Source organism: Eptatretus burgeri, chromosome 7 (assembly GCF_056783735.1).
Source record: "Eptatretus burgeri isolate ZD-2024b chromosome 7, Ebu_testis_v1, whole genome shotgun sequence".
NCBI lineage: Eukaryota > Metazoa > Chordata > Myxini > Myxiniformes > Myxinidae > Eptatretus > Eptatretus burgeri.
In genome coordinates, this window is record NC_140967.1 from 97,714,604 (window position 1) to 97,733,733 (window position 19,130).

At 41.9% G+C, this 19,130-nt stretch overlaps 1 protein-coding gene across 4 annotated transcripts in view; it reads right to left on the minus strand.

The window, feature by feature from the left end:
* The window catches only part of FBXO11 (F-box protein 11), a 95,422-nt gene that overhangs the window by 39,996 nt on the left and 36,296 nt on the right, over positions 1–19,130 (minus strand). For all 4 annotated transcript variants that reach the window (XM_085889748.1, XM_085889747.1, XM_085889750.1 and 1 more), the window contains 4 exons: positions 10,923–11,052; positions 8,017–8,100; positions 5,630–5,762; positions 3,655–3,761 (listed from right to left, as the gene is read on the minus strand). In XM_085889748.1, the coding sequence (XP_085745874.1) occupies positions 3,655–3,761; positions 5,630–5,762; positions 8,017–8,100; positions 10,923–11,052 (454 nt within the window). The remainder of the gene's footprint in view (positions 1–3,654; positions 3,762–5,629; positions 5,763–8,016; positions 8,101–10,922; positions 11,053–19,130) is intronic.

Genomic DNA, 19,130 nt, shown 5'->3' on the forward strand with positions numbered 1-19,130 from the left:
ATTTGCATTCTCTATTAGTCGTGATAACTCTGCCCTTACGTGCTTCCCTCGTTTCCCCGATTACTGTGAATAAATACCCAATTTGTTAAATGTATCAGCTCGATTCTGGGTTTCTCCATTGGCTTAGCATGGCAGGTGTTGGTGAACTACAAAGGCTGTTACCGCTGGAAATGTACATTTGGACCGACGGGACTTCGGCAACCATCCGCTCGGGTTGCGCACGGGTCGGGCACGCTAACGGCTCGACTCGACGAGTGCCGTCGAGGGTGTGAATACTTGGTAGCTTTGTCCGCGTGGGTAATTAGGTATATTGAAGTTTGGCAATTAACCCTACCTCACCCGGTCAAATTATTGACGATTCACGGTCCGGTGAGGAACCCGTACCCTCGGAGTTTTCCGAAAGGTACGATCTAGATTCCAGGTGTTCGGCCGAGTCAACCCTACTGCTCCACCTAGCGGTCATGCTCGCAGCCGATACCCCGGTCAGCAACAATATGTGTGAGCCTTTTGTTCCTCATGGATAGGCGGTCATACGTGTTAAGTTTCGCCTTGATCTGTTCAGCTATTTCAGAGAAGAAGATATTTGAAGGTTAAAAAAAGAATATGGCTGCCAAATCACGTGACCGATGATGTCATCATTTTTTTGGTGGACCATTTTATCCCTAGACGACCCTCAAAATTTTTCATACTGATCAGATGTAGCATTCTACATATGCAATTATTTCATACATGTAAAGTTTCACCTCGATCTGTTCAGTAGTTTCAGAGGTATTGAAGGTTTAAAAAAAACAACAAATAAAACTATGACAGCTGAACCACATGACAGATGACATCATCAATTTCTATTTCTGTGGACCAACTTATCCCAAGATAACCCTCAAAAATTTTCATACTGATCGGATTTAGCGTTCCACGTTTGCAATTATGACCAAAAAAACAAATAAACCAATGTCACCCGCAGGGTGACCCGTATATTGCCAAAAGGTGACCACGTGTGACTTCTTTAAGGTCACACTGAGGTGAACAGAGCTGCTATCCACCAGGAGCGACTCCTTGAGGAATATCTGCCTACGAGAGATTCCGATGAGAATCGTTCTACAGAATAACCATGAAAAATATGCTTTTGCCTCATAACGTCACCAAATGACGTCATAATGTCTCAAGCTTGACATATCTAGAAAGTACTCATCGAGGTGTTCAATTTGAGGTACGACACGATATGGTTCCTAAAACTTGAAAATTTGACCTTGGGGTCAAATATGTTTGACCTGAGGCGCTAACCATGAAGGTCAAGGCCAATCGCCACCAAAAATTAATCAGCTGAGCGCCAGACCATGAACTATATTCCCATGAAGTTTGAAGACGATCCGATCAAAATTACTCAAAAAATAAGGGTTTCGTCGACTCCCCTGATTTGCGACAAAGTGACCTTGACCTTTGACCTTCAAAATTTTATGTGCTGAAAGGGACCTCTATAGGCCTCTGATATGCGAAGTTACAAAAATTTCCAATGATAACTGTGCTCTGCAGAGTGATTTATACGTGATTACAGACCAAAGAAAAAAAAAACATATGAAGGTCAAGGCCAATCGCCACCAAAAATTAATCAGCTGAGCGCCAGACCATGAACTATATTCCCATGAAGTTTTAAGACGATCCGATCAAAATTACTCAAAAAATAAGGGTTTCGTCAACTCCCCTGATTTGCGACAAAGTGACCTTGACCTTTGACCTTGACCTTCAAAATTTTGTGCACTGAAAGGGACCTCTATAGGCCTCTGATATGCGAAGTTACAAAAATTTCCAATGATAACTGTGCTCTGCAGAATTTTTTATACGTGATTACAGACAAACAAACAAACAAAAAAAAAACATACAAGCTGACTAACATATCTTGCAAAAACTTCGTTTTGGCAAGATAAAAAAATCACACTTATTCCCCATGAGGAGTACTTGCTACGTGCCAAGTTTCAGTTTTTTCCTTGGTGTGGTTTCAGATACAGAGGTCCAAAGTTTTTCCTTTTTTTCCTACATGGCTGCCACACCAAGTGACCTATGACATCATAATTATCATTGAAACATTCCACATGAGTTGTCGCTCCGATGGTGAAAATTTTTTCAATCCTACAAGCGGTTGCAGAGAAAAACACTCATGTTCTGTGCAGACAAACAAAAAAAACCAGACAAACAGACAGACCCAAACGCAAGACCTTCTCCTTTGGCAAGGATAATATTACTACTGTACTGTAATGGAACAAACGTAGATGTCCCCAAAACTCCAAAAGTGACACGTGGCAGAAATAGTGCCACCTTTGGTGGTAGCCGGTATTACAAATAATTTTCCTTCATCTTACGATATGAAGTATGATATGCTGTGATTAATGCAATTTATTTCAAAAATGACAAACATTGTATGCATTTCCACGACTGTGCCATAGCACATTGCCCACCATAGGTGGGTGAGAAGGGCACTCACCACTGGAGGGTGGGAGTGCCCGCAAGTTATAAGAAGGGTACCTTTGAACTTCGACGCAGGAGGTCATTAGACCAATCAAAGCCTGCGCTATTATTATGAACCTATGGTAGTTTGTTGGTGCTTTATCCATTTAAAATGTTGAGCGTCAAGCAAGGAAGCAGCACTACCATTGTTATGAAAATCTTTGGTGCGGCTCAGTCGGGGGCGGGGTTCAAACCACCGACCTCCAAGACTCAGAGTGGATGTGGTGCAGTTCCTTCGCAATATTAATCGGCATTCCCCAATTCAGAATCAAAACCAAGTTAAATGAAATCTTTTATGAGGAGGTTGCAGCATACAGTACAGTAATGTATGGACGTTTTGATTGATGACGCAGGATTCACATGAGCGGTATCTGAACTCAAAGCGACGTGTGACCGTTCAACAAATCCCTGTAATAATCAGGAAAATTGTCGAGTCATTTTGTCTGATTGAATGACGAGAACGACACAAGGACACAGCACGTACTGCAGGGTATTAGTAGCAAAAGAAAAGAAACGGAAACAAAAAAAATGGTTTCCGGTGAATTTCGGTGATGCACACTGTATTTAATGGCAGCATCACACACACATCGCACATTACCGCAAAGGAACTGTACTACATTAAAACCTGTCCTATCGATGATGAGATGCAACACCTTTCCACTTTCGAAGTTGATTAATGCAGGTTGAACTGCCATTTCAGGAAGGAAACTAGAACGGCACTCGGTAGAGCGCATACCTCCACCAGGCTGAATAGTTTATGGTTTGTATCCCACTGATGGGCCGGATCTGGAGAGGGCCCTGAACCAAAATCTAATCGGATTGTTCTCGTCACCGAAACAACCCATCCACTAAGTTTTGTCATCCATCCTTCCACAACTTGTTGAGATATCATGCTATATGTAGTTTTTGGCCCCATCTCTCCAATGGTGAATGAAGAATGAAGAATCACATTTTTTTTAAATAAAAAATTCTACTATTTTGATACTGGATTGACAGTGGGTTATAATTAATTTGCGAGACAATGACCAATCCATGTAAAGTATCTGTTCAACCGTCATACTCTTTCATACCCTCGTAAATCTCCATCATACACAATACAGTACAATATGTATACATCGACAATACTCCAGTTGCCCAACTGTCCAATTCACGTACCCTGATGGTCATGAAGCCCACATACGCATCCTCAGAGCCTTCCATGAACACGAATGTGGAATCTCGAGTGTTTTCAATCACCACGTTGTCAGACACCTTTCCGGGACCTGAGTGAGGGTTCACACAACATTTTATTTGAAATGGACGCGAGACAGGACGGAACAAGCTACACAAGCAAGGACACGTCCCTCGATATTTTATTGTGCATTTGTAAAACAAACAAACAAAATAAGATGTTTCGATGAATTTTTCTGTTTGGTTTTGAGTAAGACATAAGTGGGATGGGGATGGATGGGGTTGGGGTGAGGTGGGGCTGGAGGGGGATGATTGGTGCTGCAGTGTTCACACACAGCCACATATGGCATCTGATTGTGTCTGTCTACCTTTGGTTTGGGCCTCAGAGACATAATTACAAAAAAGCATTATTAAAGCAACAAAAGACAATTCCAAGATTTATAATTTCAAATTCTCCAAACCTCCCATTGAAAGGTGCAGAGAACAATGAAAGTTAGGGTTCTGCCTTTTGCATTCAGCAGTGAATTAACAATCCACATTTGATATCGCTCCTTCTTTCTTGCAAAACTAATCCTTTCATTACGTGGCCTGTCTGCGGTGCGATCCCCCACCTTTCGTATATATGCAGTAACTGCAAGAACCTATAATAGGTGTGACTGTAATCAGGTAATTCAACTTCCAATTAATTACTGCAGCTCAGAGAGCGCTCGACTAATTGGCGCTCTCGAGTACCGACACCTTCATGATGTGACGTGGCGATGCAGACTCCAACCTGCCTGCAGCGCTGTAATGCATCCTGCAGCGTAACAGAAGTTTGCTCCCTTGCTTGGCCGTTATTATTATTATTATCATCATTATTTATTAAAATCGCCCGTTTACACACGATACGTTATGGTCACAAAGAAAGACACCGAATGTCTCCCAAAAGTTTTGTCGCTAAACTCAGAGACAGGCAAAACAAAGTGAACACTCGTGCATCTACAAAGGTGTTCAGAATGAGTAACAAACAAACAAACAAAAAAATCAAAACTTGTATCAACACTGCATATATTCAAATAAATAAATGATTGCACAAGTCCTATGAAATAAAATAAAAATAGTTTCCATCATTTACAGGGTTTCTCAATGGATATAAATGCCGTAGGTTCACAGCAAGAAACACGATTATTTAAATACATAAACTGCAGCTAAGTCGATGGCGCACCATCTCAAATCCCCACGCTTCCCACTTAAAGCAAAGTTGAAAGATGGCAAAAAGTTCCACCAGAAATGAGTCGATATCAAATTCTGAGTTAAAAAAACAACAAAAAAAAACTTCTGTTATGACCCCTGTCCCCGTTCCCTGGGGCATGAACCGGTGGTCAAATCCAAAGAATCGTTACATATTTTATGCGTCCCCCCCCCCCCAACAAGTTGATTGCATATACAGTTTCAGTAAAAATATATATATATATATATATTTGCATGCAATTGCATTTTTTGGTATTTGACCTTTTGACCCAGCACCAGGGACCTAGGCAGTCGGGCCACAATTGACACTGATCTCGCATCTTCTTGCCATGTGGTGATCACAACTCCCAAGTTTGGTGAATTTCTGCACAACCATTTCGGAGATAGCATAACAGACAGTCGACACAGAGACAGACAGACAGACAGACAGACAGACAGACAAACAATATCCCCCTGCTCACTATTTTTATTTTAAGCGCGGGGATAACAAAACAATTAAATTAGACAAATCTATAAAAGTCTCAGTACGAAGGAAGTACACCTCCAACAACCAGTTATAAAAACAACCGACGATGTCCTGCACCATTTCGTGCACAGTAACGACCAAACTTTAAAAACGAGACTATAAAAGGCTCAGAAGTTCAAACGAATAAGTTAACTAACAATTACCAAGTGTTCGTTAGATGTGAATGGAGCATTTATTGTTGGTGCGTGGAATGGCCACTCTCACCTGCACCTAACATAGTGATGGGTGATTCGACATAAATCCATTCGTCCGTGTAGATACCGGAATGGACAAACACGAGTCCGTCAAAATGGCCTTCCTGTACTCCGCCCAGGGCATCCTCAATGGTGTCGTAGTACTGGAGAGGAAACGGTCTTGATAAGCACCCAACGTTTACAAACAGGAACAATCGCTCATTAACCAACAGACATGAGCACCCCACACAATGTCCTCATTAACTCCGACACCGAGGGTGGGCAGAGGTTATGTTTTCATCCATGTCTGTCTGTGAGCAAGATATCTCAAAAGGTTATGGACGTATTTAGATGAAACTTGGTGGAGAGGCTGGGTGTGTGTAAGGACAAATTGATTAGATTTTGGTGAAGATCCAGATCCGGCTTATAAGTGAGATACAAAACGTAAACTGTTCAGCCTGGCGGAGGTATGAGCTCTAACGAGTGCAGTTCTAGTTCCGCATGTAATCCACATACAACATTCTCCGCAAACCTTTTGTAATAGTCATCTGAGGCTCATGAAAAGAAATGTACAAGTACATTCGTAGATACCAATGCACTTTTTTTTTTAAAACTAGTATAAAAGCCTGTCAAAAATGATTGGTTTGAGTTCTTTTATTTTAAATGTTCAAAAATATTGGAAGATATGATGTTTCATAGCAAGAAGGGTTATTTTAAACCACTACATGTACAAATATGATCATATTTTCTTTATCGTCTGGGACGTTTCATTTCGAATGTACAGCTTTGTGAGTGTGCCAAAGTGTGAAGCCTCGGCCTAGCGTAATGTGTGCTCATCTCTTCATTTCTTAGACATCCTACAGACGTAAATGAACACTCGTTTAGCTCGCAGCGTGTTACACATCACATGCAGCGAATTTCACCTTCTTACACCTTGTATTTACTGCTATTTTTTTCAAAGCACTTCTGTACACTGCCCTTGAGGCTCGGTTTGCAAGCCACCATCTACATTTCCAATAGAAGAGACACAATGACTCTTCAGGGTCCTAAGGGTCTTTGGGTACTCAAGGTTCCAAAATACCCTTCGCGGCACAATTCAAAACACCTCACTGCACTGGACAGGAATACTTCACTGTAAAGGGTGGGGACTTGTAACACCCTCTTTCACCTGGAAGCGGTGCTACACAATACACATTTATATCGAGATTTTGCTTGCACATTCACCCCACCCAGAACACCACCAGCAAAGATAAAAACGCCCCTATGCACTAACCGGGGTCATGCCAGAACTGTACGAGCAGCACGACGCGATGCTACACACACGCACAAATCTGTGAATTATAGTAAGGATGATGAGGATCTCGGGAACGATGGATAACTGAAAAGGGCATAAGGGATTTGAACATGGGCCGCCAATCTTATAAGCTACACTGAAAAAGGATTGATCAAGCCTTGATCCACTCAAGCCTTGATCTTTGTTTGGCGAAACATTTTTGGCTACTTCGCAAATGAAACGTGGAGAAACAAAATATAAATGTGCTCCCTGTTAATTTTTCCATCTGAAGATAGGGCTCATGAACCCACACCCAGTTTTGAAGCCCAAAGACCAGATGTGGTTGTCTAATGTTGAGTAATGTATGTGTAATTAATGCTCAAGTATGCAATGATGTATACCGATATCTTTGTCCTGCATGTGATGTATGTACAAGCTCCTACATGAGCCTTGACGATAAAAAGAAATGAATACCAAAAAAAAATAAACTTGAAAGAGTTCATCGTGTTCAAGATCACCAGTTCTTAAGGGCTGGTAGGGTAGCTGAGAGGTACGTGCACTCGCCTCGGCACAGTCTTGCCTGGGTTTGAATCCCGACCTGGTAATAAACTGTCATCCCGGCGTTTCACAGACGGCGATTCATCAATGTGTGCCGTCCCTCAGATTGACCTTAAACTGGGTGTCACGTCTGCCGGTATTAGTTGGTGGACCTGAGAGATCCCACGGTGTCCTTCCAAAGAGTAGGTGAGTTATTGTCGGTATCCTGAACAAATTACATATTCCTGCTCTAATTTCCTGAGTCGAACATCACGCCAGACCAACCAGTTTGTGAAAGACTTGGGCCAAACATTTTCCCCGGCCAACCCCACAAGGTTGGAATAATTGTGGCCGTCAGAGTACGTGATGGCCAATTCTTCATCGTTACTCCCAAGAAGTAAAGTGACAAGGTTAAAGAAAATTACAGCAAATGCAGGAGAACAAGAAAGAGGAACCACAGGAGATCGATGAAACACCACTGGAGACGGTGATGCCTTCATTCCCAGATCACAAACTAATAAATAAAGTTTAACGCACACACATCGAAACAAAGGAATAAATAAATAAAACGATATTCCGACTTTGACAGACCTTCCAGATGAACTTACCAGCATGTTCTCTCTGCCCTTGTACCGTGTCACATTATTGTAAAAGTGCTCTGCGTAACCTGGATTGACATGTGCTCCTTTGTACTGAAATAAAAACACAATAAAATTAATCAATTAATAAAAAATAGTCCAGTTGACAATAACTTGGAAAACAACCTGCTCGGTAGAAATAAGAGTCTCGAACGATCTCACTTTGGCAAGAATAAAATCCCACAGGCCGTGACTGAGACAGACAACATCATGGCTGATGAGCAGTCCTCCAACATGTTGTCGTGGAAATTTCCAATGTATTACGATTAACATGCCACATCAGCACAATTTATAGTGTATCAACAGGTCACGTATTAACATTCCATATCTCCAAATGATAAATAATCCTTTTTGGACTTGGTGATGTTCCTGCGAATATCTCCTGCTCTTAATTGTGAGAGTCAACATCTCTCTGGCTATTCTCAAAGAGCTGCCTCAATGCCGGCAAGTCTTGCAGTTCACTCAGTCAGATTGGCAGGGACTGCAAGCAGCCATCTCTCTTCAGGACTGGTCTCCTATAACTGCTGCCCCTGATGTTAACTCAGCCTGGGAATTCTTCCACAGAAACTTGCTTGCTCCCTCTCATGCATAGATTTATCCCATCTTGTCTTCATCTAAACTTCCCCTCTTTCCATCCATGGTTCACTGAATCCTGTGGTGAGGCAGTTGTTCTGAAACGACTTGCCTTCTCTTCCTGGAAGCTAAAACCGACCGAGGCCAATCTCAGTGCATTCCAAAAAGTCCGCAACAAGGGCGTGTCCATTCTCAGGAGAGGCAGAAAACATCATCTGTCCAACCTCAAAAATGAAGTTTCAAACTTGTCTCCCTCCTCTAAAACCTGGTACCACCTTGACAAGTCTGTCTCTGGTGTATGCACCCCCTCCATACCTTCCCACTCGTCAAATGGCACCACAGCCGACTCCGCTCATGAGAAGACTGAATGCCCTCAATTCTGTGTTTGCTTCCAAATCTTGTCCCCAACCCCTCACTCTCGGTACCCATCCTTCCATATTGTACCTAACTGCTCTTGGACTCTGTCTTTTGCACATGAGAAGGTTATTTCAATCCTTGACTCTGGCACTGCTGCTAGAATGGATGGCATCAGCTCACGTGCCCAAAAAAACCTGGTCTGCTGGTCTTGCACATCTTCTCTCTGCCCTTTTCACCCAGTCATTTGCCCGAGGTCATCTTTCAACTGTTTGGAAATCTGTCAACATCACTGCATTATTTTTTTTTTAAAGGTACAAAAACTGATCCCCTCAACTACAGACCTATCAGCTTCCAATCATCAGCAAGGTCATGGAATCCATCATCGCAGTGGACATGAAATCCTTCCTATTCTCTAACAACCTCATCACAGATCACCAATTTCGTTTCAGACAAGGTCACTCTTCCTTGGACATGCTGCTTTGACTCACCAAACAATAGATGGAAGCCCTCAAAGGCGGACAAGAGATCAGAGCAATTTCTCTGGACATATCTCGTGGTTTTGATACAGTCTGGCATCCTGCCTTACTCTGCAAACTCTCTGCCTATGGCATCCAAGGTCAACTCCATACATGGCTTGCTGACTTCCTGTATTCTCATAGCCAAAATGTGGCTCCAACAGAATCCTTTCATCTCCTCTCACTGTTAAGGTTCCCCAAGGCAGTGTTCTGGGCCCAGTCCTATTCCTGATCTTCATCAATGATCTCACTGACTCTCTGGAAAATCCCCATTATCTATTTGCTTATGACTCCACCCTCTGCAGTGACATCCCTCATCCTTCAGATTGGCAGGGTCCAGCCTCTTCACTCTCTTCAGACCTTGATAAAATCACAAACTGGTCAAACACTTGTAATGTCTTTCAATCCTGACAAATCTCACACTCTCACTATCTCTCTCCTAAAGGATCATCTGGTAACCCCTCTCCTCCCCCCTCCCCCCCCATCTCCTTTCATAACAATCCTGTTGAGGTAGTTCAGTCATTAAAACTCCTGGGTTTCACGATCAGCCATGATCTTTTTTGGCAAGCCACATTTCAAAGTTGGTCTCCAAAGCCAGTTGTCATGTCGTAAAAAGTCTTTCCTTGGCACACCTGAACTCCTATCCACCTCCAAGGTCTTCATCCACAGCTTGATGGAGTACTGTTTTCCCCTCCGGGCTGGCTCCACTGCTTCACACCTTGCTCAGCTTGACCCTGTGGAGACCAAAGCCTTCAAGATCATTGGAATCTCCCACTGTAAAGCTGAGTCTATTGGCTGATCAATCCACCATCGCAGACAGGTCGGGGGGTCTATCTGTGTTCTTCCAACTCCTTCTGTTCTTGCACCCTCTCCTCTTTCTGTGCTTCGACCCCCCCCCCCACAGGTTTCGACAAAGTGTGCACGTTCCATCAGCAACCATGTTGTGAAAATCTCAAATTCCAGGATAACTGCTCATCCCCACTCATTTGTTCTTCTTTTTTCCTTCCTGTGCAACCAACTTCCACATTTTCAATCTCATTCCTCCCTCCAGGTCTTTGAGACGGGTGTTCATCACCATCTCAAATCATCCCTCAAACAAAACAATTATCTTGTCCACCCCGTGCATCCTCCCCCACCCCTCACTCCTAACCCACCCATTATTTTTCCAAGTCTTCCTCTATTTTTGTCCCTCAACCCTGCTGTTGGGGTCCCCCCTTCTCGACTGTTCTTTTTGTTCCATTCAGCGTCCTGACCCGCCCATTGTTCTAGCTCTTCCACGAGCCTAGACTCTGAAAACAAAAAACAAACAAACCCAAAAAAACATGGGACTTGTTTTCCAGTCAACTACTTGTGTCCATCATGACAAATTACCAACAACAAAAGCAGGCCGCTGCAGAGCCAACCGTTCCCCATGAAAACGAGACAGCTCACCAGTTGCCGAAAACTCTCTCTCCAGGGATTTGGATGATCATGGTCATCAGGATGGATCTGGAAGAACTTTCCAGGTTCAGGGTGCATCATAGGTAAAGTGTATTCAAAGACCTCCATGTACAACTCTTTCCTGCAACACGAGCCACATGAAAGATCAGCCGTTAACAAATGCCCCCAAAACAAAAAGCAATCTCATCCTTCAGGAGCAGGAACCAAGAAAACCTGGCTGGAAAAACAAAACAAAACAAGTGTAGTCGGGTAAACCATCGACTTATTCGACAGAGTAGGGGTGATTGAGAGAAGATAAATAACACTCACAAAGTGGCAAAAGGAACAAGGAGATATGTGGGAAAACAACATCTTTGGAAAAGAAAAAGGTGCATTTGAACCACCAAGGATGCAGGTGCAGTAACTTTGCATGAACAGGTGTAGGCCTTCTTTGAGCACAACTCAAGGTCATGATCAAATCGGGCACAATGTCACTGCTACATGTTCTGCCCATTTCTCTTCAACTGTAAGTGCTTTAATTTATTTATCTTTACTTTCATCAGGCTCAGAGAGGAGCTTGGACATAAATCACATGGACGTAGGCATAAGGTCCATCAATGTATGGCGTACGTTTTACACATGACACCACCGAATGGTGTAATAGAGCATATGCTCTGAGCCTGGGAGGCCAGCGGTTCTGACCCTGGCCTAGTCATACCAAAGACTAAACATACCCATCAGAGATGGGGAATCCCCCGCCATTAAAAAAGGGTCATATATATTCCAGATAATGAGGGAGGTGAATTGGAAACAAGACACCATTTGGTCATCATCTCTTTCGAGCTATACAGCAAAAAGTTTAAATTGGACCAAAAATATATTGTCTATGGTGTGCTTAGCATAAGAGTACATACATGGTATAGACTGTTAGAAAAATAAGTTAAGAATTGTGTCTTTCCAGCAGCATACAGCAGGAGGTGCGATGATATGATGATGACTGGGAATGATCTTGTAGTGCTTTCTGGAGGTGTGATGATATGGTGATGAATGGGAATGACCTTGTAGTGCTTTCTGGAGGTGCGATGATATAGCGATGATTGGGAACGATATTGTAGTGCTTTCAGGAGGTGTGATGATATGGTGATGATTGGGAATTATTTTGTAGTGCTTTACAGGTCTGTTGTAATGTTGGTTAGGATGCACATGTTGTTCAATTGATTTTCAGAACAAAAATGTTCATAACCTCAATAGCAACAGTCTTACAGCTTTATATAGTGTGAGTCAAGAATTAGATGTCGATTGCAATCCACACTGCCTTATGATAGCTCCAATATGTCTCAAGGACACCACAGTGGAAGATTTCAGGTTCGAGGTTGGAAAATATGAGGTCAATCTGTGTTTGATTATCTGTTGTGTATTGCTTTATTTGCTGTGTTAAGGCGCTGTCACACCTTGACGATTTAGCCAGCGTATGCCGACTTATGAAAAATTTGTCTAAAACGCTGGCACACGTCAAATACGTTATGGGTAAGTTTTGCATACATTAAGAGCACGCTGAAAAACACTGCCATACGTCGTAGTACGCTGGCTTTCATCGTTGTACTTTGCGGTTGTCCACAAATTTTTGCATGCTTGAAATTTTACGATGTATGCCAGCGTATAACTCACACGTTCCGCTACGCTGGCCATAAGTTGTAGGCACGTTATGCGATCGTTGACACATGTCGACACACGTTACTTGTAAGTTACTCATAAGTCGAAACACGTCGAGGTAATGATTAGCGCACCCGAAACTTATTTATAACCTATGAGTAACGTGTTGTAGGCACGTTACACGATCGTTGACACACGTCGAGGCACGTGATGCGATCGTTGACACACGTCGATCGTTGACACACGTCGAGGCACGTTACTTGTAAGTTACTCATAAGTCGAAACACGTCGAGGTAATGCTTAGCGTACCCAAAACTTATTTATAACCAATGAGTGACGTGCTTTGAACCTATGTGTAACGTACCTCCAACGCATATTTACGTATGTAGAGGTATTTGATTGACGTCTTCCGGACGACCACAGAACTTACTGAACGTGTTTCTAATTTACAGCTACCGTATAATGGCGTAATGGCAGCGTTTAAAAAAAAAACAACAACAACAACAATAACTTCCGATATTTCGTCACGTGCTGTTACGTCACGTCCGATTGCCTCTTCAGTTTGCTCATGTCTTATTCTTAATTCCTCCTCTGTGAATATTTTCTGTTTGAGGATATTGTCACGTCGACGTCGAAACTTAAAAGCAAATGTCCGAATATATTTTAAAATTCGTGATAGACTTAAAAAAAATAAAAAAATAAAAAACACAACAACAACAACAACAACAACAACTTCAGATATTTCGTCACGTGCCTTCATGGAACCAAGGAGAAAAAAAGAAAATGTGCCTTGACGGAGAAAATAAGTTTCGGGTATGCAAAACATTACCTCGACGTGTTTCGACTTATGAGTAACTTACAAGGAACTTGTGTCGACGTGTGTCAACAATCGTATATCGTGCCTACATCTTATTCCCAGCGTAGCGGAACGTGTGAGCCATACGGCGAGTACGTCGTAAAATTTTCAGCATGCTTGACACTTTCAATTTTCAGGCGGTTATGATTTAAATCGGCGTGCGGCAAGTTTTTAACAGGCTACGCCACGAGTTCGTCGGCGATACGTGCAGCGCGCTATGCCTACGTTAAACTATCGTTGGGCATCGGTTGTGAACGCCGATAACAAGCTAAGCATTCGTTGGTATAAGTTATCTATAAGACAACGAAACATTCTGTGCCCGTTACTAATATGTTATGCATACGACCAACACGTTATGAATACGACCAAAACTTTTTTTTAAAAAACATCAAAATTTCAGCGTACGCCAACGTTTTACATACATTTTTATACGTTGCCATTGCTGGCTAAATCGTCAAGGTGCGACAGCACCTTTAGACCAAGGCTGAGCATCAAATTGTGCAGTTGTCTTTTGGAGCTTGTTTCCTGCAGCCAATTGATATTGAAGTCTCCCAGGACAATGAGGTTCTCAGTACTCGTACATGGAAGAGAGTCTTTCAAGACTTGACACAGAGTTTTAACAGATGTTCTTGGAGGGTTGTATACAGCAACAACTGTTATATTTTGCAATTTGCCTTGCACATGTAAAGAAGTGATTTCAACTTGAGAACTACTGCATATTTTTGGATAATTAGTCTTAAAAGGTGACATACTGTAGACTGAAGTACCATGAGGTGGTCGGGTTTGAGGGTTATTTGATGAACCATCATTTCTGAATTGATATTTTCCAGCGATTTCAGTTGATTCTTCAGTATAATGTTTGCAGAATCTTGTTTCTGTGTAGATAGCTAGATCAGCAGCTTGCAAATTATGATCTGCTGTGACATCTGGCAAATGTCTGTGCAAAGACTGAGTATTGAGGCAAACAATCTTGCACTGATCTTTCAAGTTGTGGAGGAATGCCAATGATGGTTTGTAGACATGTCGTCGTAAGGTCTCCATATGCTATTGGACATCTTTACTTAGACTGATTTTGTCCTCATTCAAGTTCAGAATATATAATTGGTCAAGCGATTTCACATGACTCAGCCCAACATAATGTATATGAAGCATTTTCCTACCATCAAGATCAATGACAAGCTTGTCCAAAGTGTCACCCTGAGAGCGATGAATTGTCTTGGCAGCTGCTGGTCTCAGTGGAAATTGGGTCCTGAGGACTTCAGCCTTTCGATTGCGACCCACTTTGACTTGTCTGGAGATAGGGGTGATGGGTGTCCATGATTTCTTAATGCTTCCTTTGTACAAGTGCCTATTTTGATATCTTGTCTTGACCCCAACTTCCCTCTGATCAAATTCCACCCATACAACACCAGATGCTGTATTGCAAGATGATTGTGGAAGAGCAAATCTAGTCACTACACATGCAGCTCTATTTGTCAAGCCATCTTCAACATTTACATTTACACAGAGATCATATCTTAATCCAAGTGCAAGCTGGAGATTTGTGTGCAACTGCATCGTTTTTCTTGGATCATCTGGAACTTGGTTAAGTAGTCTTGAACAGACAGAGCTCACCGATAACATTTCTCCAATAACAGAATCTTTAGCTCTCACAGTAAATTTATCAGCTTCAGAACATAGAAATGCATTTGTGTTGTGGTGGTTCACTTTGGCATTGCGAATGAATAAGTGTTGAGTTTCTTGAGGAAATTGCTGTGTTGGCTGATGAAGACATCTGGTGCGCAACAACTGTAAATCAGCAGGTGTTTGCCTGCCCTCTCGAAGGCGATTCAACAATTGTGCAAACTGTAGATTGTCTCGCTGCCTCATTATTTCATGCAATTCAAACATCTGGAAATGTGTTTGCCACCGATTTGTAGCAAGGGGACCACAATCCTTGTCAATATTAGCAAATATGTAGCTGTCACAGACTGGTCTTAATTGGAACAAATCACCAACTGTGATATAGAAATACCACCAAAAACTTGGAAAGAACCAGTGATCTCCTGTAGATGCTTGTGTATGAAATTTAGCATCTTGTTGCCAACCATCGATATTTCATCAATAATGACTAACTTCACATGGCCAAGTTGTGTACGCAGTGTGTTCAGCCAATCACTGTCCAATGACCGGTAATCAAGAGACTGTCTGGCACTTTTAAGGCACTATGTATGTTATTTCCATTGATATTGAAAGCAGCCTTGCCTGTCGGGGCCAGCAACATTATCTTGATATGTTTAAAATCTTCGCCTACTATGCTGTTGAGATATCTGAGGGCAGCTTGATAGAGACCAATGATGACATGCGTTTTTCCAACTCCTGCACCTCCACTGAGAAAGCAGAATCCAGGTGTGTCTGAGGTCTTGATTTGGTGGAGAATATCATACACAAACTCCCTCTGATGCTTCGTTAGACTCTGCATGTGCTTACGAAATTTATCATGCATTTGATACTGAATAATGTCCTCAGTACTGTGAGATATAGTGCTTAGACCAAGATCTTCTCCAAGATCATTGTGTTCTGGAGCAGAATGATTGTTATTGTCCTGTTGTGTCTGTGCCTCATCTCTTCTGTCTCGATGTTCTGTGTTGGGAGCCACCCATGCAGCTCCATCAACAACATCATCTTCATCAAAGTTCTGTAAGTCATGCAGAGCTTGGTCTACAGCGTCTGTGGATAACATGTATTTTTGCTTTTCTGCATCAACTGTCACTAACCTTGTTATAGTGATTCTGATACGTGTCATGGCCACCAAGAAGATCACTTTCTTCATCCCTCCAACATGTGTATAGCATGAGCAGTTCTCGGAAGTGTTTCTCTGGTTTTGTCTCGATCAAAGTGAACAGACCTAAGCAACTTAGCCTCAGATCTCCATCTGTATCCTTCAGCTTTCATTACTGGAATGGTATCAGAAGTACACAACTTAGTATCAGGAGTTAAGATATTAATGTCAGATACCAAAGCAGTATTGTTTTCTGGTTGAGTTTCAATGTTGCCAGCATCTTCATCTGTATACTCAGGCAAAACATCATTGTTTGCTTGATCATTTTCTTGAACAGCCAGCTCTGGTAACAGGCCATCTTGTGTTGGTTTCTTTGATCTGTTTCTTTTACTTATATTGTTCTTGTCTTCACTATACCATGATGCAAACTCTGTTAAGGTAATATTTCTAATGCCTTTGGTCTGTTCGAATACCTTTTTATGATATTGTTTGATTCTATGTCTTCAGAATTATCATCCATTTCATCAAGAACCTCAATGGGTTTTAGGAGGCAAACTCTATCTTCTGGAGGATTAGTATTGATGAAGATCACTGAGCGTGATGCCTTACGCATAGGCAGCTGTAACAGGAGGTATACAGCTTCTTGGGCACTTATTTCAACACCATTCAGGAACTTGTTTCCAATATTGCAGACTTGTTGTCATATATCTTCATGCCCATTCCTAGCTTCTTCTGTTGCTTTTTGCAAAAGTTTGCTCATTCCCTGCTGATCTTTCATTACATATGAAGCAATGTACATTGCACATGCATAGACATCAGTGATGTACTGTATGTCCATGTTAGCTCTCCATGCTTTGAGACAATGCTTGCTGTAGTTGTTGATTCTCACTTCATCTGGCTTTCTTTTCAAGAAAATTGTTGGTGATTTTTATGTGGAACGCAAAGCTAGAATGTAATCATTTTCTGTAAGTTGTAATTCAGCAAGTAACTCTTCATGTGAAAGGGTAGTTTCTTCATTCATTAGGGCTAAATGACCTTTGATTTTCTCACAGTTGATTTTGTATTTCTTTAAATCTTCATCCGTATATTCATCTGTCTCCAGTGGCTTAAGCAACATGGTTTTTACCATAGGTGGCCTTGGAAAATTGAACCTGCATTGTTTTTTGTTTTGTTTTCAGCAAGTACGAGAATGCCTGTGCAGCTGATATTGGACCAATTGTGAAAGCTCTTCGTCTGATGTGTCTGCTTTGCTACAGGTCATAAGTTCATCAACAAAGCATTCAATCTCTTCATCTGACTGCTGTCCTATTACAGGAGCATTTTCTATCCAAACCATCATATGTATATGGGGGGATCCCCTTTGCTGAAACTCAACACGGTAAAAGTAGTCAGCAATCTTTCCAATATAGGTGCAAAGTCACTTTGGAAAAATTTGAGTAACTGCTGGACTTGGTAATCAAAGTGACGTGCACAAGTTACTGGATCTGATTGAATCAATCGGCACTTATCCTCCCATGTCAGATTTTTCAACTGTTCATCTGTGTAGGTTACATGATCTACTAACATGCCTAGTATGCATAGCAAATGCAACCAACGGGTTTCTGCAGCAGAAAAACTTTGAAAGAGAGTTGCTGGTCCCAGATGCCTAATCATGGTCATTAAATCTTTATTGGCTCTTTGAAAGTATGCTGGGGATCCACGCAGTGTAGTCAGTACTTTATATCCTTCATCATGATGAATAAGGTTTGTAACTGCGCCGGCTGTTAATTTTTTCCCTTTTGTCTTGTATTTACGAATGGCAAGTTTGGTTTTATCAAGTAAATATTTCATCTGCAATTTCTTTGTTTTGAAAAATAGATTAGCAACAGAATTTGCAACCCTCCTATCTCTATGGCGAAGCTCAGACTTGCAGATTTCACTATAATAAACTGGCACCCGTCTCTGAATTATCTGGTCTTTTTTACCACAGAATATTCCTGGAAATGCCAGCTCTTCACAGTTCTTGTCCTTAAAAATACTCAGAGGGTGGTTGCCTTCAGCTGGTGCAACACGATACACATGGTCTCGTTCATTGTCTTCTACAAAGTCTGCCTGGGTAAGCAGTGTATCCGTGATTCCAGCTCTCTCTTCAGCTTCATCTATTTCACTCGATTGATCACCATTTGTGGGCAGAGCACTGTCATATTCCACAGTTTTGTTACTGTCATCAGAATGATCACTTGCAATACTGGCTTCATCATCAGTACAGTCAGAAATACCAGTGTCCACATGTGTTGATTTATGTGTCAATTTATCCACTGTTTGATCATTACCTGGTATGTCCTTACTGCTGTTGGAAGCCTGGGCATCATTATCTGATGAATCATCGTCACTATATTCCCGGTATTCGTCAAACTTTATACCTTCCTGTCTGTAGAGATCACCATACTTTTGTAGCCAGGTTCCAGCTGCTCTGACTTTCTGAGGCAGAACATTTTGTGAGTAAACATGATGCTTGAAACGTAATCTCCTTTTCAATTTAACTTTTACTGTTTCTGTTTCACTAGAACATCACGGTAGAGACTTTACAGTATTTACTGTATTTGCAGGCACATTTGACAGACAATATTTCCACGTAGCTTGTATTGTTTTCCATGTAGCTTGTATTGTTTTCCACGTGCTGCTTGGTGTATTTGAGTAAAAATTAACCGTGGGGTTAAAAGCCTTTTCTCTAGGGGCTTTAAGTCTTGTATTACCTGAGGCATATACGGAAATGCCATGTTGTTTTCAGTTGCACATGGGGGCATTTCATTACGTTTCAGATACTGGTGGCATGTATTACAGAACCATTCAACATTGTCAACACGAGGGATACGTTTCCAACATCTTGTAAACATGTCTGTTGGCTCAGACTGGAGATGAATGGCTTTTGTTACACTATGCTTGTACCATAGCTGTTCACAGCTACAGC